General features: G+C 32.8%; 1 protein-coding gene across 5 annotated transcripts in view; it reads left to right on the forward strand.

The window, feature by feature from the left end:
• Nucleotides 1-26,095, forward strand: part of LOC105232352 (uncharacterized) — a 101,014-nt gene that overhangs the window by 65,234 nt on the left and 9,685 nt on the right. For 3 of the 5 annotated variants that reach the window (XM_049446900.1, XM_011214011.4, XM_049446897.1), the window contains one exon: nucleotides 24,409-25,483. In XM_049446900.1, coding sequence (XP_049302857.1) covers nucleotides 24,578-25,483 — 906 coding nt within the window. In that variant the 5' untranslated portion in view covers nucleotides 24,409-24,577. Of the gene's footprint in view, nucleotides 1-13,264; nucleotides 13,451-24,408; nucleotides 25,484-26,095 lie in introns of all 5 variants that reach the window. The other 2 variants (XM_049446899.1, XM_049446898.1) reach the window with 1 other exon arrangement.

Below are 26,095 nucleotides of genomic sequence, written 5' to 3' on the forward strand. Positions count from 1 at the left end.
ACGCGCACACACACTGCCATAGATGTATTGGGAATCACACAATGCAATGGCAACACTACTTCCGCAAACAAAAACAATAACACAAAAGCAAAACCATTGTGCGCCCACCCAACAGTTGTGCAAATATTTCAACGCAAAAGCAAAAGATTGTATCGCAAAATGCAATAATTCAATAATTGCGGTGTTAATTTGTTGTACCATTGTTGTTTTGCGATTAATAAATATGTTTATTAACGTCTTAAGAAATGTCTAGTGGGCTATAATAGAGGACTTCAAATAAATTAAGCAATAATAATTTGTAATTATCCGAACTAAGTTGAAGTTAAAATTATAATCTTATGCCATTTCAGAAAATATTTGAAAAAAAAATTGCACCCAATTATAGCAAGATTTTATTTTTAGTTGGTTTAAAAACGTTGCCTACATTTAGGATACCGTTTTAATAAGTAAGGACTAGGTTCAGAACTAGGGAAAATGCATTTCATTTCTTTTATATTTTTTAGTTTTTTTATGGACCTCTGAATGCATTTTTGCATCAAACATGAGGTATCTGGGTAGTATGGGAATTAGCTGGTGATGAAGGAGCTTTAGATGTTAGCGGAGTGAATTCCACTAGTCGGAATGCCGGACAGTTAGGGTCGTTTACGCGTGAATAGTTTAGGCGGCAGAAGGAGTTTAACTGGGAATTAGGGTTAGCTTCTTGTGTGCGTGTAATGTGCGTATGGCTGTGGTTAAAACCCCAATACGGGAAGAATTGACACTTTGTCGGATGAATGTAAAGTTGCATTGCAACCGGGTGCCGGACTCAAAATACTACAGAGGGCTGAGATGGGCCTCGAACCCTACCAAGGTGGTTAGTTTTTCCAATCCAAACTGCGAATTGGTACTGAAGATGCCTGGCATTGATTTGTGCCGTTGTGCTTTTGAGCGCCGTAGGGTAAAGCTGCCGTCAGCAGGTACCCACGTTAAACACAATAGACGTTGTCCTCCTCCCTAAAAAGCTTACACAACAGCTTTCACAAAAGTTTGAGAACATTCCAAAACTTGACATTAATACAAAAGAATGCTTATTATGAGTAAAGGTCATAAAAAATGCATTTTGAAGTCGTATAAGGCATGTCAAGAAATGCTCTAAAAATAACATTAATTTCACTAACTCACCGACATTACAATAGTAGGGGAGCCCGGAGTGCTAAATTTGCAGTTACTGGAGCGTCATGGAGACTTACTAGATTGTCAAGATAACGTTTAAATAAAAAGAAAGTCTAGGTGAAGTTTTCCATTTTAGTGGGGAGAAGAGCGGGAAATTGGTGTAAAAAATGTAAAAAAAAAACAGTCACATGAAAATACTCAAGCGCGTCAGTCATTTATGGTATATACGCGCATTGTATTTCTGATAGTCGATATATATTAATCTGACAATCAAGTCAGGGTTGAAGGCCGTAATGACAGGTTAAAAAAATAAAAATAAATAAGTTACTCGAGCGCGTCAGATTTTCTAAGCGAATGTTAATGAACCTCTAAAAAGTGTACCATTTAATATTCTGACAATTTCGACGTGGACAAAAGTCATTTATTGATTTTAAAACTTGTAAAAAAAAAAGGTGACCTTGAGATACTCGAGCGCGTCAGATTTTTATACAGTGGGATGAACTTGATGTCAGAGTCTTACCAAAAGATAATCTGACAATTATATAGAGGCATATCGTTAATCTGACGATTTAAAAGTGGAAGAATTCTGTTTGGTTCTTGTTTTGTTACAGGATGTAATAAAAACAGTGTATACATATACATATGTATATGTATACAATATTATATGTATGTATTATGTATATTGTATACATATACATATGTATTAATAAAAAAAATTTAGAGTTTGTGGAATAAACTTTTTTTCATACGTTTCTTCGCCACAGTAAACACATTTGACACTAACGTCACTCAATTTTACAATGGATGTAAAACTGATCGCTGTAAACGAACGAAACAAACAAAAGTGTCAAGCGTTTACTAACAACAACCACGCTATGGTGATTAGTACGCTTGACCTTTTATCGACGATTTTACCTGTATCGCCCCACGGAAATTGTCAGATTATATGATTTTCGTGATTCTGACAGAATTACCTTTAAAATGAAAAAAAAATCTATCGCGCTCGAGTATTTCAAGGTGACGTTTTTTTTTTACAGATTTGTCACCCTGCTATTTCTCTAAGCCACCCTCAAACTGTCAGAATATTGAAATATACACTCGTCTTCATGCATTTAACATAACATCTTTTAATCTGACGCGCTCGAGTTTCCCGAAGGATCGATTTTTTTTTCTCTAATCTGACGAACCCCCCCCAACGCACGCCTCCATATTAAGGGCTCATATTTGGTAGGGGTACATAAAAGGGTGCAATGTTTCTCCCCATATAGTTTTCTGACACGCTTAAGTAACTGCAAAAATCCCCTCTTGGGCTCCCCTACTACAATATTACAAGCACTTATAGTACTCAAAGCTTTCATAACTAAAACAATTACCGCACTTTTTGAAAGCTTAACTGACCGATCGCCTTTGTAATGAAAGATTGATGGCGCTGCATTGTCTCGAAGCTTGACAAATTATATGGACAAGCGTACTGACCGCATTCTATCAACTCGAAAATCGAAAATGCATTCTTAACTAGAATTAAAGCGTATTGTAGCGACCACTCCACATGTTGTATTATATAATATATTTTTCATGTAATGCACAAAATTTGCCACGCTCAATAAAGCCAACGAAAATCACTCGAAATCTTTATGTAATGCGCACAGTAAGGTGTGGAAAAATGCATTGCTGTTGATTTATTACGCCGCAGGCATTCGTGGAAGGTCCGTGCCGCGCTGGCGAACAATAGCCAGCGGGTTGTTAAGCATAACGGTAAAGTTATTCTTTTTTATATAACATAACGCACTTGACACCTGATAAGATGCACAGAATGAAAACAAAAATCTTTATGTTAAATGTTTGTATGTACGAAAGCCGAGAGCATTGCCAACGCTGCTGCTGTGTTGGGTTGCACTTGAAGTTGCGTTTGACACACGCAGTGGGGAACAACTGTTATTGACAGCGCTTAAATGAAAGGTAAAAAAATATATTTTTATAATTTCGTTTCTTGCTAAAAAAAAGGCAATATAAAATTGGAAAACTAACGGGTCAAAGCGGCATTTCTTTTTGCCTTTTATTTATGATTTTTTCACTCCCTACCTTGACTTTACGCACACATGACAATCGCTAGGGACCTGTCACACGCAGCGTCATAAATACTGTTTATTGTCCAGCTAAATGATGTATGATTTTTGAAAATTTCCAACGGTGCTTGTAGTGACCACATATACATACATATGTAACATGTATACTTACGAACATATGCACATAAGTGCTGCTTGGGTATTATTGAAATGTTAACAGTCAAGAAAAACGTATAATTATTGTCATAAAATAGGCAACTGAAGTAATAAAAAAAATTAAAACTTCAAACGAAAAAGAGTTGTGTACTGTCACTTTATGTTTGACATGAGCGCGTGACATTTGTCGAATCGGCGAAATGTTCCGAGTTTTTTTGTTTGAAATTATTAGTAGCTTTGGCGCTTTGCTATTATTACTTTATCGGCATACGCATTCGTACTCTACGAGCTATGAGTTTGCGGAAATATCAAATTACAGCTGACGTTCAAAGTTTGTCAGCGCGCACGTATTACTTTTGTTGGTGTGAACATATTTACGTACATATCTGCTCTATTAAGGTATAGATTTTTTTGTCTACAATTGAATAATTAGCAAGCAAAAAATTTATTTAACGGTATCATATTACTTAGACACGATTTCGTGTCGGTTAAAGTTTGTCAATGCATTTGCGGGTTATGTGCTGGCTTTAATTATGGAACAGTGTGTATATTTATATAAAATTTTCAGCACATAGGTACGTAAATGTATGTATGTATCATAAGTATTTAAAAACTTCGAAACCAAAACGCATTCTCAGATTTGATTCATAAAATAGTTCAATATTACACCAAATTACACTTAACGTTCTTGGAAGAAGCCGTTGGAGGAGAAGAGCAGTGGGCTTCCTTACAGATGGGTCAAAGCTTTTGGGGGAAGAATGGTGGGTGTGTTTACTTTCAGAATGTCTCTATCAACTCCAGCTTCAGGCCTTCTACTGCGGTATTTCCAAGTAGAGTTTGCATGCGTTCATGGTTGGTCGAGAAGTGCCTAACCTCGCAATAGCATCGAGTGTCTTTGAGATAAGACTGGTATGGTTACGGTAAGGTTAGGAATCTTGCCAGACGTCATTTGCAGAAGCTGCATTCAAAATCGTATAGTGCAACACTTGTAATACCTTAACTCGACCAAACATTAATAGCTGAATAATCTGAGCCGGACTGATCAAAAAAATATGCTTTTGTACATTATTATCACTTTCAAAATAGGCTCTAACGCTTCTTCCACATCTTACTATAAGCCTCGCCTAGAACGGCGTTCAGTGCCTTCAGCGAATTTTTAATTTTTTCAGCATTTTTGGAGCTGTTGGACAGTTTTCACCACGTCTTTTCATCATTACTAATGCGTCTGATGAATGTAAGTCACTCGTCTGATTTTTAAAATCTTTTCATTGAGTTATAAAATTCATAAGAAAGAAAAAACTTTCCTAAAATAATCAAATTTTAACTGTTAATATCTTTAAAACGGTTGGGTTTACGAAAAAATCATAGACGATCTTTTTTGTAGAGCATTCAATTTTCTACAAAATCTAACGAACAAGATATTTTTTCAAGTAGTTGGAAGTGAAATATAAATTTGTCTATCTGTTAATAAGAAAAATAGAAAACTGTAAGAAGGAGAACCTTCCCGTTTCTATTAAGAACTCGTGCTTGGAGAGGCTTTCTTAGAGATGTCTAGGAACTTATTATTCCGAGTACCAAACGAAGAAAAAAATATTTTTTTTTTGGATCACCCTAATAAACACATAATCCTATAAAGGCAAGCAAAAATGCAAATGAGCTAGGTCACGATGTTTGCCCTGAGAAAAATTGTTCGAAGGCTTGTCTATGCTCAAGTTTTCGCATTAATACTGATAGGTTCCCAATGACTTTGCAAAAGCCATTGAATAGCTGAAACGGCTTATTGCTTTTTATGCGTGGCTAGTCTTTAAGCCACAATACTGCCACTGTAAAAGTGACTAGCAAAAAGAAAATCGCTTAGCATGCCGTTAGTTGTCAAACGGAAACTACTTTTCTGCATGCTAATAAAACGTTAGACGGTAGATTTTTTTCGAACCTTGGTATGAGGGAAATTCTTGATGATCACAACAGTTACATAACGAGACTATGCCTTTTTTACGCTGTTGGTTTTCTCAGTAAAACAAGTAAAGTGTGGGAATCTCACTTCTCCATCTTACAGAATTTATATAAAAAATAAATAAAATTCTAGTTTGGTCTTTTCTTTTAAAAATTATGTTTTCAATTGCTATACTTTTAGATGAAGCATGTAAAATACAAAAAAATATAAAATTTAAAAAATTGTTCAAAATAAATTATAGCTCACGTTCACACATTAAAATAATATAAGAAAAGAGGAGAGTGTGTAATTTCAAAATAACCACAAACACACATACACACCCGTACACTTGCCGGCAAGCCAGCAAATTGCGATTGACAAGTGAAAGAGGCGAGTTGTTGCTTGGCTTTTAATTGCTCGGCAAGGTTTCGCACTTTAATTAGATTAAAAATAAAAGTGTGCGAGACAGTCAAGTCAACACGCTGCTGAGCAGGTAAAAATGGTGCAATGAAACCGCATAGTGGCCGCAGCAACAACAAAGGCAACACAACGCAACTATAATGTCTTAACAATTATGCGCATCAGCATATATCCTCCATAGTCACATACACACACATACACAAACAAAAATACACACACACACATATGTATAGAGCAGTGTAATACATTCAGTGCCAGCGACTTAATGGCGCTGTGCGTCGCGGCGCGGCTTGTTGATTTCTCTAGACTTAACACTTCAAGTGGCAAACAAGCAAATAAATACAGGGAAAAGGTCATTGTACAGCTTATTACAGATATTCAAAGGTACACGCATTACATCAATACATAAGTATATATGTATATTGTAGTAGCTATTTATATAGAAATGATTGTAAAGCAATTACTGATGCCTGTGGTACTCTAGCATTAAGTCACACTGTGTAAGCAAGCGCTAATGTAAAGCAATACTTGATTATTAATCCACAGGCAAAGTTAAGTCCATGGGTGTACTTATCAGATGTAAAGCCTTCTAGCTAAAGCCATCAGTCATTAGCGCACGGTTTTTAAGTGTTGGAGACGCTCCAGTGGCGTATAATTTCAACACTTACGTACATATGAATGGAAATACTTTTATTTGAGTTAAACTTCGTGCTGAGATGCATATTCCGTCAGCAGTGTGATTTTCTTTGCTTCACGGTAGTGAAGAAGGTGACATACCCCGTATGCCATCTGTCATCCTTTAGTTTTTTCTCGAGTGATTGTATTCGTTAAATGGAGTTATTTACATCATATGACTTTGACTATTTAATGGCTGAAATCTGCCCCAGAATTCATTAACGGAAGGTTTACTAATTGCAAACGCTCCTCAGTGCACGATTTCGGATCCAGCGCCAACTAAGAACCACATTGCTTCAAGTATTGCCAAATTTTCTCAATCACAACTCGTTTTTGGTGACTAATGGTTATACATACAAAAAAATAAGGTTACATTCTAGCTGAATAAGTATGAGCAAAAGTGTTGGGAGTTTTTTTATAGATGGGTCGAAACTGACAGAGTGAAGCGTAGTTTCAGGCTACCGGATCACTCTAAACACTTTTAAACACTGATGGCTGGCATTAATATAGCATTAGAGGTATTACTAGTGGAGTCTCTTTCTGATAAACTCGTAAAAGAGGACATCTTGCCCCTAGAAGTGTCTATAAGGTGGCGGTATAGTTAGTGCTCCTACATAAGTGCAGCCTCTTTCACGGAACTAAACATTCACTCCGAAAGCAGAACGTCAATACAAGGTTAGAGGTTGCTCAAAGTTAGTTGAGGAGAGTCTGTTCTCAATATCGAGAGTAGCAAGCTACTTCAATACTAGACTCGTCCAGGTACATGTTCATAGCATCATTGCTAGGAACCTCAAAGCCACCAAGCATATAAGAGAGGATATCTTGCCCTAAAGTTAGTTGAGGAGAGTCTATTATCATCAGGCTACCTCATTATAATACTAGAAATTGCAAAGCCGAAGAGCTCTTAAGAAAGGATATCTTGCCGCTATTACATCGGATTGGTATCGAGTTGATTCTCAGTTGCCCTCTTGCATCTAACACTGGACCTATGAATTTCGCAGGAGCTTGTCACGCTGGTCAGCAAGATCCTTTCTGAGTAAACCAGAACGCTGGAAATTCACTAAACTACTTGCTCTCAGTAAGATTCATCTGAGCAGAATCAGAGGAGTTCTTACTGGACATAGCGCAATAGACATGAATTCGATAAGATTGAAAGTTTGCTCGAAAACTAACTGTCAAAGTTGTATGAAGATAGGTAGACATGGTTGGTAGAGTGGAAATATCAAGGCATCTACTCCATTGTCCAGCCTTTGCAAAACTTAGTTTGAAGAATCTCCGCAGCCATGCCTTGTACGAGTTTAGTAGCTTTAGTGGCATCCGGTTGCTTTTAACCTAACCTACCCGAATATACTAGGTTTACAAAATTCAATATTAGAAACCAAGATTTTCTATCGTTAACCTAATACTCGTATTTCATCAAAGTTGATCTATTCAAACACGTTTTTAAAAAATCTTCACCGAAGTGTTTTCACAAAATCTCCACTGGCGTAGAACTCTACACACCTCATCCTTTTTCAAAGCAGAATCTTATTTTCAATAACATAGCCAATACATGTTCAATAACAGCATTTTAATCAGCTTCCTCATTCTACAACGTCCAAATTGTTCACTTCGAAGTCAACTAATTCTAAAATTTCTAAAGACTTCCATTAAAAAAATCAACAAATTTATTTTCGTATAAATATTATGACATTTACATCGCAATATATTTAGTGCAACAGTTATTAAAAAAAAAACCTGTAAAAAAAAGCTGAGCACCCGCAGAGCTTGTTTATTCTCGTCACCGGTGAAGCCATAAAAGCACCAAACGAAAGCCGCAACACAAAAAGAAATGTCAAATAAATGAAAATAGCCGTGTCTTAATGGCGCTCGTAAAAAGTTTCTATGACAAGAACATAAAAATATTGAGAATACTAAATAAATACATACAAACAAATAATATAGGGACGCACTTTCAAACGATTTTTTTTATTTACCGAAACTGAAGTGCTTAAGAGGCAGACGAGAGGGTCTCAAATTGGCTTAAAGGAATAATGGCCATAAAATTTACGCGCACACACACAGACATATGTTTTTAGCTGGAAGAACACGAGTATCATAGCGATCTGTGATCTGTGATTAGAAAAGCCGCAAGGAACATAAAATTCGAGAGCAGAGAAGCATGGTGAAAATAATAAAAACATTCAGCGGCGGACTATAAGAATACTGAAGGGATAAAATACAAACGAACAATAACATTTGCGGTTTATAATTTTAAATTTGTTTAGAAAAGTTATACTCGTAATGTTGCCACGGGCCAAAGTGGTCGAAGTCATATTTGATCATAGCTGGCCTTTAACTTGAAGTGTTAATTAATATTACATTACCACGAGCCATGGAAAAGTTGAAAGGGCAATTTGGAGGTGAAGTTTCAAGACACAGAAGGATTAATTTGGAAGGTTATGTATACTGAGCTGTAAGGTAGTTGGCGCTGTCAACAGAGTATTTCAAAAAAATCACGTATATGAAAATATTGTGTACCCGATAGATGGCGCTAAGGTCAAAGTATTCCTAAAAACCATGTTATTAATCAAAGATAACTCAGAAACTCACTCTGAGTGTGATCCCTACGCCATACCAAGATATCAGCCATCTTACCTCATCCAGAACCTAAGGAAGAAATATTCAGAACTAACGGCTTTTGCAGATTGAAAAATTACACTAGTGAGAGGAATATCGATTTGAACCTCGATCTTGCCTTAAAATCGGAGAAGTTTGCTCAAATTTAAAAGGTGTGAAAAAAATAAACGAGCTTCATTAACCTGGTAACAAAAAGTCCCGTAAATCAGTAGCCAGTTGGAACTTGAAGGCAGAAATAATATAATCTTTATATATAAAAATTACGTGCCACGTTGTTTGTCCGCGATGGACTCCTAAACTACTGAACCGATTTTAGCAAAATTTAGCACACTGTGTCTAGTATGAAGCAACTTAGAAGATAGGATACCCAAAACAATTCAGAAATAAGCAATACAGTGAAAACTGTATTAAATGGTCAATGGATTGGTATTCCGAGCAAACTTTTCTCGATAAGTCCATATTGAAACTATATTTTTTATTTCGCTAATTCCATTTTTCGTTAGAATTCAACAAACAATTTATATTTTGGCAAGATTTAACAAAAGTAATAAAACACATTAGGTTAAATCCCTTTGAAACCGAATTATGCACATAACAGATGAGAGCAAGAACCCCGCTGAAATCCATTAGAGGAACAAAATCTGCTTCGCACTAGCATAAAACATCACTGTTATTCCAGGTTGAACAAAACAAAGGTAACCTAGCACCTGCGAAAAAAATTAGAGTAATTTCATTGATAAAAGGAAAGGAAGCGCAGAGGAGCAAGGAAAAATTCTAACAGATAACAGAGCTGGAAACGAAAAATCCGAAATGAAAGAGACCCAAACGTGTTTGGAACAAAGAACTGTGACAGTAAACTGATTACCAGCTGAGCTGAGCTGCAAACTATACGCTCAAACACACACAAGAACATATTTGATGTAATTGATATGGAGGGTAGAGGAACGCGCCGAGCGAATCGTAGGTGTTGCAAGGCAAGCAAAGACAGCATGAATTATCCAATTCCAATTCATGTCTAACTATGAGCCGGCATATAAATTTAAAAATGCTAGATTGAAATTTGAGACCGAACCAAGACGCGCTGGGTGGGCAAATTAGGCAGGAGCGCAGTGTAGTAAACTCAAACAAAAATCGGTAGAAAATTGGGCGGGCAAACAAGGAAACCAAACAGTGAGATATGCATACATACATATTTATTGAAACAATGTAGCAATACGAGATTGTGCGTAGGATTGTTCATTTGTAGTTTTAGGTATGACTATTTATGCGCCATTAAGGCAGGTCAGTCATAGGTTAGCGCAGGTCACTGACAAGCGGCACGGCAAGCAAGGCAGCGAGCGCATGCTTAGAAATCAAGTGTGAGGATAATGTGCGTGTTTTATGTATATGCATACATAATACTTTTGTGCGCGGTACATTGCTTTGTTGGCGGACAAAGTGCCGACAGTATGCGCAGCGCTGTCGAATTATCGTCACATAGTTATCTCCAAGAATTATTTGCTTCGAAAAACCGAAAATAAACTAAAACTAAATAAGAAATAATAAATAACCGAGGCCAATTAAAATGGGTATAAATCAAGTGTAATTAAAATGGGTGAATATTTAAGGATAATTCCCTAGTTTGTATATATATGTGGCATAACAAAGAAAGAGATTTTAAATTTTAGGTAACATCATTTTCAATTATACGCTACTTCTCAAGGATACCTGCACTCATACCTCTTATTGGCTAAAGATAAAATTATAAAAATCTTCATCATCCCTCCATCAACCCGAGCAAACATTTGCATGCTGTGCGCGATTGCCAAGCGCGTGCAATGTACCTGCCACCTGCATTGCTGCAAAAAGGATATCTTTGCTTATCTACAAATATTTTTGTTTTAAATGAAAACGGCCCGAAATTCACATTGTCTGCAATAAAAATAAACAACACAGACAAAAACAACACAAATTGTTATTATTTGTTTTTGTACGCCTCTTAATGGTTGTTGTAAAATGCAAACGCATCCTGGTTTACAGCTACATCCGTAACAGATATTAGTTTCCTGTTAGATAAAATCACATAAATATTAACTCAGTTGCATTTATGTGTGCTTGTATGTGTGACTGACCTATGGCGCTTGTATAATTCGTGTAAATTCAAATATTTTTGAAAAATTAACGGCTTTTGGTACAAGAAAAAGAAAGAATATTATTTTATTTTATTTTTATGTTTTAATTATGACAGCTTAAGAGTAATATATGTGAAAGCTCTAAGAAAAGTAAAGAAAAGCTTTCCATTTTCTATGAAAGCTTACACCATTTTTACATAAAAAGCTTAAAAATTGATTGTGTCTTTAATTTGTTTACTTAAAATACTAGCTAAAAAAGTATTTCGCTTTGAGAGACGCGGAAATTCAAAATGAATATCTCTCACGTGAAAGCTACATTTAAATTTCAGTGGAGGAGCTTTGACAAAAAAGTTGTGTTACTAAAATAAACAGTTTTAGTTTAACCGAGTTTGTTATGTTTTTACGAAATATTAACATTATTTTCAGATATTATATAAAGCTTTCACCTGTCTTGAGACCTCTGATGGCATTTTTAAAGAAATGTTATTTGCTTTTCAGTTGTTTGAAACCGTATTGCAAGGAAATTATACCTTTAAAATTTTAGTAACAAAGTTTTCAGTCTTGAATGAAAGCTTAAAGCAGTCTTAAGGAGCAATACATGTGAAAGCTCCTTACAAATTTTATTAACAAAGCTTTCGGTCTTGCATGAAAGCTTAAAGCAATCTTAAGGAGCAATATGCGTGAAAGCTCCTTAGAATGTTTTAAAGTAAAAAAAAAGCTCCTTCCAAATTTTATTAACAAAGCTTTCGGTCTTGCATGAAGGCTTAAAGCAATCTTAAGGAGCAATATGCGTGAAAGCTCCTTTGAATGTTTTAAAGTATTCCCTTGAAGCTTTCACCTACCGTCTGATATCTGATGGTCTTCGATAACATAAAATCAATAAGTGAATAAAACGGGTTAATTAAGCCCGTGATAAGACTCTAGATAAGAGTCTACGACTAAAGTAACATGGAATTACATTTTGAAAATCTTAACCACTTTTTACTAACCTCCAAGTATGGTCGAACTATGTAAGTTAAAAAATTTTTTGAAACACTAATAAATCGTGCGCCCTTCAAATCAAAAATTCACAATTTTGTAAATAAATTTCATATAACGGCACTTCGCTGCACTTACAAACAAATTGAAGCGCTTATGCATCTAAGCAATAACGGTCCACAACTTATGAATGAATTACTGCATGAATGAACTGAAACGAATTCGTTTGGAAAAGACTGCAATTGAATGAAAATGCCACCAAAATGCAGCGAAAATGACAAAAGCATTACACGAAATTATTTATAAACACACAAACGTAATACGTAAGCAAATGCTTAAGTGTACCCTAAGTATGCTGCACATGGAAATAATGCAATTCAATTACTTCGGCAGCATTTTTCTGAATTGATGTGGGACATCAGTTACGCTGTTTCACAATTCCAGCCCTGCGCTTTTTCCTATTTTGGCTTGCAACACAACGCTTATAAGTAAATATACACAGACGTTACATAAATTACGTAATGATTACGCGCAACTAATCATAATCAAGTGTTATAAAGTGGCTTTGTCTGGGAGCCTTTTCATTTGCGCGCGCATTGATGGCAGTAACAAAAAAGGGAAATACCATAAATATGGCAACTAACGCGTCCTATTGTTGCTTTTATTGCAAACAATAAACGGTTTTTTTATAATTTTTTTTTTAAGTACCGCTACTTAAGTAAATGCCATTTTAGTTTTATGTAAGTAAATGCACTTGTGTTTGGAATCTAAGCACTAAATCACGTTTTTCTCTACAAACAAAGGCAAAATAATATATTTAAGAGGCTCAAGCGGTCAGCGCAGGAAGTTGAGGGTTGCGAATGGAAATATTTTCATTTTGCGGAAGCTTAGCGATTTGCATTGTTTTCGTTTATTTCGTAATGTTTGTGGTTTGTTGTTAATATAAGAGTCTTTCAGTTTTGGCTGTGCTATTGCAATTTCTAAAATTTTTCACTCTTCCTCTTTTTTCATGCAATAAATTATTTTTTATATTTTTTTCTTGCAATAATTTTTATATATTTCATATATACATATACATATATATTTTTTCCCTCCATTGAATTTCGTATTTTTTTTATATATTTTTTACTAATTAACATTTCTTTTCATTTTAGGTAAGGACCAGCTGCCTTCTCCACATTTCATACCAATTAAGCTATTTTAAACGCTTTTGTGATTAATTGCTATTGACGTAGTCACAGTTTAAGATTTCGCGACTCAATCAACTAATATGGAAACTGGATAGCCACTTAATTTGGTAGCTTCAATCAGTCAGCCATTCGTTTTGCTTGTATATATAGGTATGTATGTATTGAGATTTGCATAAAAATTAGCATGCAGCGCGAAATGGAGATGAATATGCATAAACATAATAAAAAAATAATAAAAAGATTTTTACAATGAAAAAAACCGTTAGTTTATTAGATGACTACTTTCGAAAATTATAAAATATTTTCAAAGAAATTTAGCTAGCAATAAAAATGCAAATTTCGAAAATATTTTTTTTGCAGCGGACAATGGGTTAATGATTTCTTGCAAAAGATCTATCATTTATCACACACTAATCCCTTTGATGGCCAATTACATATACTTTATTTTATTTTATAACACATATACACACACTACAAAATACTTAGGCAAATGCTTACAGAAAAATACATACGTGCACTAATGAAGTAAAACTGCAGTAAAACTTTTAACAATCTCTTGTAGGATGAAAGCTTGCAAAAAGCTTTCACGAAGAAGCGCAGATTGACGGTCTTACCTCTGAAAAGAAAAATAAGTAATGAATATTTTTTATCAAAATAAGAAAATAAAAACAAATGCAAAAACTATGTATGGCTTCAGAAATACTTTAGCATGAAAGCTTTCTGCAAGATATGAAAGCTTGCATCAAATTCTAATTCAGAAAATAAACTTTCAATAAAAAATTATACATTATATCTGTAAATATGATATTTAAAAGGTTCATTAAACGCTAATAGGAGTTTTCATAAAAAGCTTTCTGCTACGTATGAAAGCTTCCATCACTTTCTTAATAAAAAAAAAAATCAATAAGAAATTATACGAAAGCGTATATGTGTGATATCTAAAAGCTTCAGAAAAAGCTAATATGAGGTTTTATAAAAAAAATTCTGCTACTTAAAAAAGCTTACATCACTCTCCATATCATAAAATTAACTTTCCATAAGAAAGTATACAAAAGCATAAATGTATGATATTTAAAGGTTCAGAAAAAGCTTATAGGTGTTTTCATAAAAAGCTTTCTGCTACTAACGAAAGCTTATATCACTACCTAAATCTGAAAATGAACTTACATATTTAGTAACTTATATTTAAAAGCTTAAAATAAAGTTTGTAGAAATTTGTACAAATGGTTTCTGCTTCTTTTCCATTACTCTCTATATGATAAAATTAACTTTCCGTAAAAAAATTAAATAAAATCATATATCTAATACATTTAAAAGCTTTAGAAAAGGCCAATGGGAATTTCTTGTAAAAAGCTGTAAGCTTTCAACAATGAATGAACAGAAAATAAACTTCCAATATTTAGCGTTCACAAATAGTGAACCGGCGGTTAAGTGAAAGCTACTTCTTAAACGTTGAGTGAAAGCTCCATTGCTCCATTTGTAAGTCAATTTGAGAATTTGACAACCAATTTAAACTTTTTTTTTTATGAAAAACGTAACATCATCCAGCTTCTACTGTTTCTTATTCTGCATATAATATTACGAAATTGTGCCTTATGCTACAAGTGTCAATTTCAAGTTCCTACACAAACTATACATGGCATTAACTGAAATATTGCCTCAGACAATTGTCAAGACAAGTGTAAATTTCACTGTAAAAATCACCAATTTTACGCTACCCAAATGGACCTAATTTGAAAACAACTGCTGAGCTAAACGCTGGCAACAGGTAAAACCCATTTGACACAACTGCAAATTTGTAGAGAAGATTTAAGATTTTTTGAATGTATATGTATAGGAAAAACGGTAAACTATAATTCCACTGTTGCAAAACCACTTGTGTGGCGAAAATTCCCGAAAATTCGTTTCTGCAACAAATCACTGAAAACAGGTAGTGGAAAGCAAGCGAATCACTTTGAAAATGGGCGCGACCAGCAACAACAAAGCCACTATTTATCAGTCCTTTGGGAAATGAGCGTACACGTGGTTGCTTGTAGGCACATAGTTGATGTAACGGCACAAGTTTGACGTTAAAGAGATTAAGGGTTACGCTTTTGTTTTAAAATACCAAACAGAAACCTCCAAGGAGTAAAGCAAAAAAGATGGGTGTAGGCATAGAGAAGTAAGAGAAGAAGGGTTTGGTCATTTGGGCAATTGAGGGCGTGTCTGCAGCATGCAAGTCACTAGCGCATGGGGAATTTGCGACACTTGCTTGTAGAAAATTTAAAATGTGTTAAACAATAGCTACAAAAAAATATATAAATTACCGAAAAGACTGCTCTCAGCTGATTTCCTGTCATTCTTTGCCTTTATTTATTACTTTAATTTAAATATCTATACCTTACTTTGTTTTCATTTTAACGCTGTGCTTCAGCAGCTAGGTTTAGATAAATAGTTGTTGCTGGCTTTCAGCTCAATCCGCTGCAAATCATTCATTCCCACCACAACAAATCACCGCCATCTGCGAGCATCATCGCGCTTTGCGCAAGCGCGTGTGAATTTGTTAACCTCATTGTCTTTTTATTGCTTTATTTTCCGACGAATTCAGTTTGGCTTAGATTGATAAATGTGCAGCTTTGATAGCGCTCGCTGGCCAATCAAGCTCACTTGAAGATTTATGTTGAGCCTACTTTTGGTGAGAATTCTGTTTGAATGAAAGGGAAATGATCTTGCACTTAATGTAGTTTGTTCAATTTTGTAAATTGTAAAAAATTTATATTGTCTTTGTGTGAGCTATGACCATTAACTTCCAGTTTCTTGTACTCAAAAGAAAAAAAATTAAAGAATAAATAGATTTTTTCTACGCTGGAATATGCTATTGTATGCATTTTGCCAGAGTACTCATTATAAGCCAAAAAATGTTTGTTATAACTTAAAAAATAACAAAAAATTTGGCGAATTTCAGTCTGTTACTTAACATTTTCTGTTGCTGCATGCAATTTCTGTTTGTAAAAAAATTCAAAAGCAGAATTAACTACAAACCCGTGCGCAATTTCTGTTTCTGCTTATGTTGTTTCATAGAACAAAAGCAGGAATAAATTAAGTAAGCAAATATCATAAACATTTGTAGCTTAACATTTTTTTTGTGCATTTTCTGATTTTGTTGCTTCTTCTAATGTTACATTAAACAGTAGCAGAAACAGAATTTAGTGCACTGTAACAGAAACTGGAAAAATTGCAAAACACTCTGACTCTAGCTAAAACTGAAAATAATACACAACACTCTGACACAAAGTGAAGCTGAAAATAACACCAGAGTGTATGACATTAGTGGCCTTAATTCTGTTTCTGTTCAATGTAAAAACAGCGCTTCATTAACCATTAACAGTGCGTCGTAAATAAAATGTTATGTGAGAGCTCTATTGACATGGTCTGGGTACATATGTATGTTTAAATAACGATAAGTAAAATGTAAATAGTATTACCTATATTAAGATTATTGAATTTCATAATGATAGAAAATTTTCGATTTTTTTACTTATTGAATACTACATTGTTATATATATAACATATCTTCATCAATCATATCTTTTTGTTAAGCAACAAACTTGCAAAATTCCAAAACTACTTTTTTTCAATTTTGAATTTTTGTTAGTTTTCTAAAACGTTTTTTAATTCTGTTTTGACACCTTTGCAACACGAAATATTTATGATATGTTAATTACCAGATCGTTACCAATAATTAATATGCCATGTTTGCGGAATTGTTTGCTGATTGAAAGGTGTCGGTATTTTAAGAAATGACATCAGCGACTGGAAAAACTAGAAAATATATGTAGAAAAAAACTTAAGTATTTTAATTTTAAAAGCAAACACATACCTTTTGTAGATAAGAAATCAGCAACAATGACTGCAAATATTACTTATTGAATGAAAATGACAATGTTCGGTAAAAGATAGTGGCACAGAAAAACAATTTGTAACAGAAGTGAGTAACGGTGTTACGAAAGGAACAGAAAATAATTACCTAATTACCATAACTTCGGGAAAATATAATTAAGGTGATTATTTTAATAAAAAAAAAAATTCAAAAAATAAAACAAAAACCAAACAATAAAACAATAAAAAAAATTTAAAAAAATCTCAAAAAAATGTTATTGAACATTTTCAATCAAACTCTTTTGCACTAATGCTCAAAATATATTTTTTATACAACTATGACAAAATTTTTACAATATTTAATAAAAATAGCGCAAGAATACCCAAACCATAAATTTTTTTTTAATTAAAAAAAATTTCAAAAAATAAAAGAAATATCAAAATAAAAAATTTAAAATTTCTAAAATATTAAAAAAAAAATAGAAATATGAAATATAACACGGAAATAACTTTAAAAAATGTTAATAAAAACAGAATTAAAAAATCAAAAAAAAATTAATATATTATAATAGAAAATTAAAAATATTTAATTAAAATAATTTAAATTATGTAATAAATTAAAAAAAAAATGTTAAATACTCAAAGTGTTTTTTATTCCATTTTTTGTCACAGTCTTTAACATATCAAAATATACTAAAAATTAATTTTAATGAAAAAAAAATTGGAAATTTTCAACCGAAACTCTTGATCAAAATATATTTTATTCTATTTTCTTTCATCGTCTTAAACACAGTGAAATATAATGAAAATAATTTATAATTAACAAATTAATTAAAAAAAAAAATTAAAAAAGTTTAATTTAAAAAAATTAAAAATATTTAATTAATATAATTAAAATTTTAAAATTTTCAGGCAAAACTCTTGCTTAAAACATGTTTCTTCATCTTTTATTATCGTCTCTAACATAATATAATCTACAGCACATTGTTGTTGGCGTTTAAATATTTCAAGTTTTCATTTTCAAACACGCAAATGCTCAAATTTCCACAAACAAATGTATGTATGTATATTTTTTGAGCACATACATATTCATTTTATGCACTTGTGTATGCAATTTATGAACTGTAAAGTGCAATTAAAAGAAATCTCGAAAAGTCAAACATGCTATTATTTATGAAAATCGCAGCAACAGAAGCAGCAAATTAAAAGTAACTACAGGTGCACGCACTGGCTTGAGTGCAGCCACTACAACAATAGCAAAAGCAATATACGTAGCAATAATGGCCTCATCAATTGGCCATTCACATTAAACACATTTGCTTTAGTTGCATGTGTGCGACAAGTTGGCAAGATTTTTGATAATTATACGCATTATGTAGCGGCGGAAAGCTGGAGTGCCACATGCCAAAAGCCAGTTAACGGTAATGCATATTTTAATATATTTTAATGGCAGGGTACGAAAGACTTTAGTGGTATAATATTGATATGAGTAATAAATTTCATTAATTTTAAAATAATTTTAAATAAAAAAAATGAAGCAAAAGCCCAAATTTCAATTGAGTTTCCAAATTAATGCTAGAAAAATCTAAGCCTTGTTTTCACACTTTTTATTACAACTCAAACTTACTTATAACCGCAGCTCCCTCAAAAGCTTCCATTACAACATGCCAATACATAAAAATCAAATCAGCGGCATTGCTAACACATTAGTCAAGCGCAGAGGCACAACAAAGTATGAAAAATGTATACTTTCAAGGTCGCCCTTACAAGCAATTACAAGTTCACCGAGAAATCGTGATGTCCGCACAGTCATTATAATTCCTACACCCCAGCGTACAAACATATTTCCGTTGGGAGGCGGTCGCAAAGCAAACGAACGCATACCGCTGCTCCTTATCGCCGTCTGCCACGCGCTATCAGTTACATGTTAACGCTTAACGGTGAACGGTGATTGTTTGTGATAGCAAAGTAATTACAATTATAACAACAAGCATGTTCCAACCGCAGCAGGGTGTTTAGAATTGCAACACAGCAATCGAACTGAATTGAGGTATCGACAATCAATCAATAGAATAACTGTGTTTGAGCAGCCGAAAAACAAATGTTAGTGTAAATTGTTGTTGTAGGTGGCGGTGGCGCTGCTTGAACGCAAAGTTAACCACAATATTGAACTTCTTACAACACTAATTGTTGTTCGTTATGCTTTTGAAGGTTACTGCCAGTTCTTAGCCGCCTTTATTGAGCGTCTAATAATTTTTATCGGTTTTTTCATTGTTTACTTTTAATAAATATTTCAATGCCAATGGAAATTTGTTGCGCTTCATAAAGCTGTTGCAACAAAATGTTTAGCTGTTTGCAAGTAAAGTAGCGTAGGTTGCTCAATATGAATTTTTTTATTGTGCATTTGTCGGAAATTTTTTTCATAGAATTTTATTATGAATATGTATATATTTTTTAAAAACATATTAGTTTTAAGTAAACAAATATGTAATCATATTAGTTTCGTTAAAAAAAAAATCATAAAAAATTATAAATTCTTCCAGTACCATTCTACTATGGCACACCTCAAACAAAAATTCTTTATAGGAATAGTTCTCGAAGGACGAAAGTTCGTTTCTTAAGTCTTTTGTGCGCCAAGTTCATCACAGTCATGACCTCAAGTTCGACTATCAACTAATTTTTTTGTCACTTTTCTATTTTAGATACACCAAAATTACTTATTTTTATTAAAAAAAAATGGTATGCGCAATAGAATTGCCAACCAGCATTTTAGACTTTACGAAATTTTAACAGTTTTAACTAATGAGAAAGATGTCCTCAGAAGCCACGCAATACAGTGTTTTCAATGTGTCATACCTAAAGGTAGATTTTAAAAATTTACATTATATGGCAGCATTTTGATTAATATACAAAATTTTTTATATGTCAGAGTTGCCATATCTACAGTAATATATGCACTACTTTTTTGGGGTAGATTTTTAGAAATAAAAAATAGTTACATTTTCAAATAGCATTTATTTTAGGTTAATATTTTTTATTCGCTAGAGTTGCCATATCTGCACTAATCTACGCATTATATCTTTTAGTATAGATTTTTTAGATATAGAAACAGTATTAGTATACTTTTCACTTAAAAACGGTATTTTTTATATCTAGTGATGTATTTTATGTCCCAGAGTTGCCATGTATACACATGTACTGATTTTTAGGGTAGATTTTTAATATAATAAATATAGGTAATAAATATAGAAAAATATTTGTTACATTTTTTGGGCATTTTTTTGAAATTGATATTGATAGAGTTGCCATATTTATTGTGATATATGCATTGAATATTTTAGGAGAGCTTTTGTACACATGATACACATTTCTATATTCTATATCTTAACTTGCAAACGATATTTTGTATGTGTTAGAGTTGCCATATCTGCTTTTTTTGTGCATTGAAAATTTTTAAAACATATTTTGAGGACAAAGAAATATGTAGTTTCACATGCAAACTATTTTTTGTAGCAACAGTTATTTTTTTGTGTACCAGAGTTGCCACATCTCTTGTAACATATGCATTAACTTTTTTGAGATTGACTTTTTTGATATAGAGATCTAGTTTACTTGCAAACAATATTTTTTTATCAAACGATAATACTATTTTTTTTTTTTGCTTTTGAAACTAACTTCACAGATAAACCAATATAAAATTCAACTAATTAAAAAATTTAAAATTTTCAAATGCTTAAAGCAGAAGCAGAACTATCATAATTTATAAAGAGCTAGCTTTCACTGCAACAATGATTTTCAAATTTGTATATCTATAAATAACACAACGGAAACCACAAACAAACCCAGAATTTCAAGCGCAGTCTATTTTTAAACCAAATAAAAGCGAAATCGCCTTTAAGAAATATGAAAAAAATATAAAAATAATAAACAACAAATAAAAAGAAACCCAAATAAATCAACACTTCCTGTGCTTAATTTCATTATAATAATTCTACAGTTAACCAAAAAACATTTGTACATTCAAGGCACTCATGCAAATCAAATGCTGTAATTGCGCATGCGGAGCGTTTTCAATATACATATGTACACATGTATGTGAATATACGCTTGTTTGTGTGCGACGAATTTCCGATTGCGCTTAAGAACGCCTAATTGGGACCTTATTGTGTTTGTAGGTCAAACAGCAGCTGAAATCGAAATTTCCTACGCCAATTATGAAGCGCGGCTTAGAAACTTAGAAGCGCAGGAGGTGCTACAACAGCACGCAGAGCAAAACAGAAATTTGTTTTAAAAGGTTTTGGGTGTTGTGTAGCTAATGAAAGTTTAATGCTTTAAAATTGGTTGAGTTTTTACTATTTGTTGGCTGGAAGAAAATTATAGTGCTGCTACATATTTTGGATTTTATAAGAAAATTTGTTCACTTGTAATGAAAAAAAATTGTATAAAAAATATTTGTTCACGAAATTTCTGCACTGATTTGTGCTCAAATAAATGGTACAATTTTGAAAAAAAAATTTCAGTTCGGACTATTATTGCTTGTGGCTGCCATACAAACTAAATAAAGTGTTTGTAAGGAAAACTTTTTTATTTTAAGAAGTTTTTTAATAATATTTCACACAAGTTAATTTTTAAGGTAGTACTATATTCTTTGGAGAAGTTAGTCAGATCAGATAACTATAGCATATAGCTGCCATACAAACTGAACACTAAAAATAAAGTTCTTGTATGGAAAACTTTTTCATAAAATGGGATATCTTAGCAAAATGTCACAAAAATTATTTTTCAAAAAAGTACTGCAATCTCTGAAGAAATTATTCAGATCGAAGCACTATAGCATATAGCTCCCATATAAACTGAACGCTCAAAATAAAGTTCATGTCTGGAAAGCTTTCTCATTTGACGAGATATTTTCAAGAAATTTGGTGTGGATTGTTACTTGAGCCAAAAGTGCAATCTGCGAAGAAATTGTTCGGATCGGATCAATATAGCATATAGCTGCCATACAAACTCTTCAATGAAAGTCATTGTAAGGAATGTTTTGTATACGTGAAAGTTATTGTAGTTACTGTTATTAATTTCACAGTTTAAGTGCCACTACGAAGTGCTTAAGAACTAGCTAATAATTAAAATATCAAGCAGAAAAGCTTCCGTTGTTTGACTACTTTCATTAATATTTTTTTTTTTGTCATTTCACAAACAAGAATCAACTTCGGTTGCTTACGTATTTCTTTTCCCCATTATTAGCATAACTTAATATACATAAAGTGTTAATACAAACAATAACAACATTACAACAACAAAAAATATGTTTCTATTTCAATATACGAAGCGCTTGTGCCACTTTTTCCAGCAGCAAGTGGAGCATGAATAGGAAATATATTCAATAAACCGTCAAGCTCAGCTCTTTTACTTTACATTTATGTTTATAACAGATCGATGTAACGCTACATACATTTGTAGACATATTTACAGATGAACTAATATGCATGCTGACGTGCTGTGCGAAGTGGAACGTGCACGAGTCGCATTCGTCGATATATTTCACGCTTGCAGTTTCTATTGATTCGTTATTTTATTTGAATTTCTTGAACTATTTGATATTTTATTAAAGTGTAACTGCCTCTATACATTATATACACATACATACACATTAAATAACATGTATGACAACCGAAGCGACACGTACACGTGCTTATCTGTATAGTTACATACTTACGCGTACGTAACTGTTGAATGTTTCACGGCATGACATCTACTATTGTGCGTCTGTGCATTTGTGACAGTTTGACGCTTGCCACAATTGCTTCGTATACACAATAGTAAATTGTACGTTATGCGATTGCATATCTTTGTTGGCACTCATACATCATAAATTGCATAACTGGCGCATGATTGGATCCACAGCTGCATATATACAATATATACATAGATATGTATATCTGTACTTTTTATATCCACCATATACTATATATTTAAATATATAAATGTGATTGCAAAAAAATCCATAAACTTCAGCGCAGCATATCAATTACCAAATCCAGTGGATACTTGCACATTTGAAGCACTGCAATTGCATATTTGTGGTAAATTTTGCATAAGCGTGTTGCATGCGGTGATAATTGCTATCAATGCATAGGAAATGTATACTTGAATGCCAGGCAAACTTGTTATTGTTGTGGTTTTATAAATACCTTGTTTGTTTGGCAGCATAATTTATAGTTACATGAACTGGTGTGTTCATTTTCATAGCTTAACAAAGCAAGTTAGCATAATTTTTATTTGTGTGAAGATGAGTTGGCAACCCTAAATTTTACAATTTTTAGTATTTACTTCATAAACACAAATATTTTAATATTTTTTTGTGTTGTGTATTGTAAAAATATGTTTTTGTTAAAAATTAGTTGGCAACCCTGTTCAAAAAATTTAATAGTATAGCATATAGAACATTTCTAAAACATATGTATATAAAATATTTAAGTTTGTAATACAATCTGTCATGTATTTTGAACAATATTTTAGCAGGGTTGCCAACTTTTCTTTTTTTTTTATTTACAAATGTTTTATATGTATTTTAAAATTAAACTTGGCAACCCCGTTAAAAAAATATTCATAATATATCATATAGACCGTTTCTAAAATATTTTAAGGTTATATTTATTATGTGTTATAAAAAATTTTACAGGGTTACCAACTTTTGTTTTAATATCTATATTATGAAAAACAAATTGAACTGGGTTGTCAACTTTCATTATTTATATACATACATACATATACTTCAGCAATGTTATATATTTATGTACATTTTATAATAAAAGTTGGCAACTCTATTAAAATATTTGCACCCTAACTTTATTGAAATATACAAATATTACAAAAATATATTTACGAACATTTTTATTTGATTTTAAAGTTAAAATAAAATTTAATTATTAGTTTAAAAATAACCATATGGCAACTCTACTTAACATTTTACACTGAAATTAATTCAAGTTAAACACAAACATTTGCAAAAGTGTGTCTTATGAAAATTCTGAATTTAATTTCAAAGTTAAAATAAAACTTTTCTAAAAACAATACAGGTGGCAACTATATATAAAAATTTATTAGAAAATTATTTGTAAATAAATACAATCGTGCATCATAACTTAACTACTTAAAACGTTAAGTTTTAAAAAAATTAAAACTATATGGCAACCCTAATACGCACACTTTACTAATACCATGTCATTTTATTAACTTTCTCTTTGCAGGCATTCTAACAACATTAGATACTACCACTCAACATGTAAACAATATTCCTAAACTCACCAAATTCCACTCGGTCACATACGAATCACTATTAACCGCTAAAGCATAGAGAAAAAAAACAAAAAGTGTAAACACATTAAAAAATCCTCGCTCGACACGGCGGCCAGCGGCATGTTTGGCCTATTGGGCTCCTCACAAATCTATGGATTACAGCAAGTGCATGAGTACGGCAACAACAATCGCGCCAACAGCGACAACAACATAAGCAATAGAACACACACAAGCAACAACAACAACGACAGCACAAATAACAGCAGTCACAAGCAACGTCGTTCCACATCGAGTCACACGGAGAGCGGCAGCAAATTCTTCGCCTCACTCAGTTCCATGCAACAGGGCATTAAATCGCCAACGAATTTCATTGAAAAATTCATTAAAAACGAATTGCTCAGCGGCTACGACAGCATAAAGAACTATAAAAACTTTCAAACTACCACAAGTGGCTCGAACAGCACCTTCTTCACCAGTCACAACGGCACCGCGTCGACACAAGCACGCGCCGCGACACCTGGTTGCGTCGGTGGTGGTGGCGAAGGTGGCGACATTTTGAGCGCCGAGAGCCTGCTGACCACTTTCAATTGCCTGCAGGGCAGCTATCGCAGCAACTGTGATGGTGAGTTCTACGAGCCGGTGAATGTGACCGCACAGCGCAAGCAAGCAGCGAATAGCTCTATAGCAACAACTGGAACGACAACGACAACAGCAACGCCGGAAGCGGATATGACGATCAAGTACTCGAAGAACTTGCTCGCGAACACGCCAGACGAACAGTCGCCCGCCACGCTGCAGAACTATCAGAAGTTGTCCGAATGCGAGCAAGACTTGCTGTTGACGCCGTCGAGTGGCGCGAGTTCGGGCGAATTTAACAGCGATGCGAACGGCAGCGGCAGTGGCAGCGGTCAGACGACAACGCCGGTGAATAGTTTGTACAAGCGCTTGTCGTTTGGTGGGCGCGCGAACAAGAATTCGACGGATAATACGGCGACGGGGACGACGACAGTGGCGACAAATGAAAATGTAAGTGTATAATAATAAAAGAATTTGAAAAAACTGTAGGAAAATGAAAGATTAAGTATAGAAATTAAAAGATTTTGAAAAAATTTTAGAAAATGAAAAAAATTCATTATACAATTTTTATTATTTTTTTCATTCGTTATTACTTTTAACAATTTGTTAAAAAGTTAGAAATTGAAAATTATAGCAATTGAAAAAATGCATTTAAAGATAGAAATAAAAATTATCAAACAAAAAAATAAAATGAATTAAGTATTTTTTTTAAATAATTAATTATTATAATTAAAATTATTTTTAAAAATATTTAATTTCATTTAATTAAGCTTTTTATTTTCTAAAAATTAAAAAAAAAACATTTCTAAATAATTCTAATTATAATAATTAAAAAAATATTTATTAATTTTATTTATAATAATTGAAATAATTATTTTAAAAAATATTTCATTTCATTTATTTTAATTAATAAAAATTTAAAAACATATCAAAAAAAATTAAATATAAAATTTACTTATTTCGCTTAAACTTAAATTTATTGTAATTAAAACAGTATACTTCAAAATTAAATTTCAAAGTGTTAACAATACAATAATTAAAAAAAATATATTTAAAAAAACT

This window comes from Bactrocera dorsalis, chromosome 1 (genome assembly GCF_023373825.1).
Source record: "Bactrocera dorsalis isolate Fly_Bdor chromosome 1, ASM2337382v1, whole genome shotgun sequence".
In the NCBI taxonomy this organism is placed as follows: Eukaryota; Metazoa; Arthropoda; class Insecta; order Diptera; family Tephritidae; genus Bactrocera; species Bactrocera dorsalis.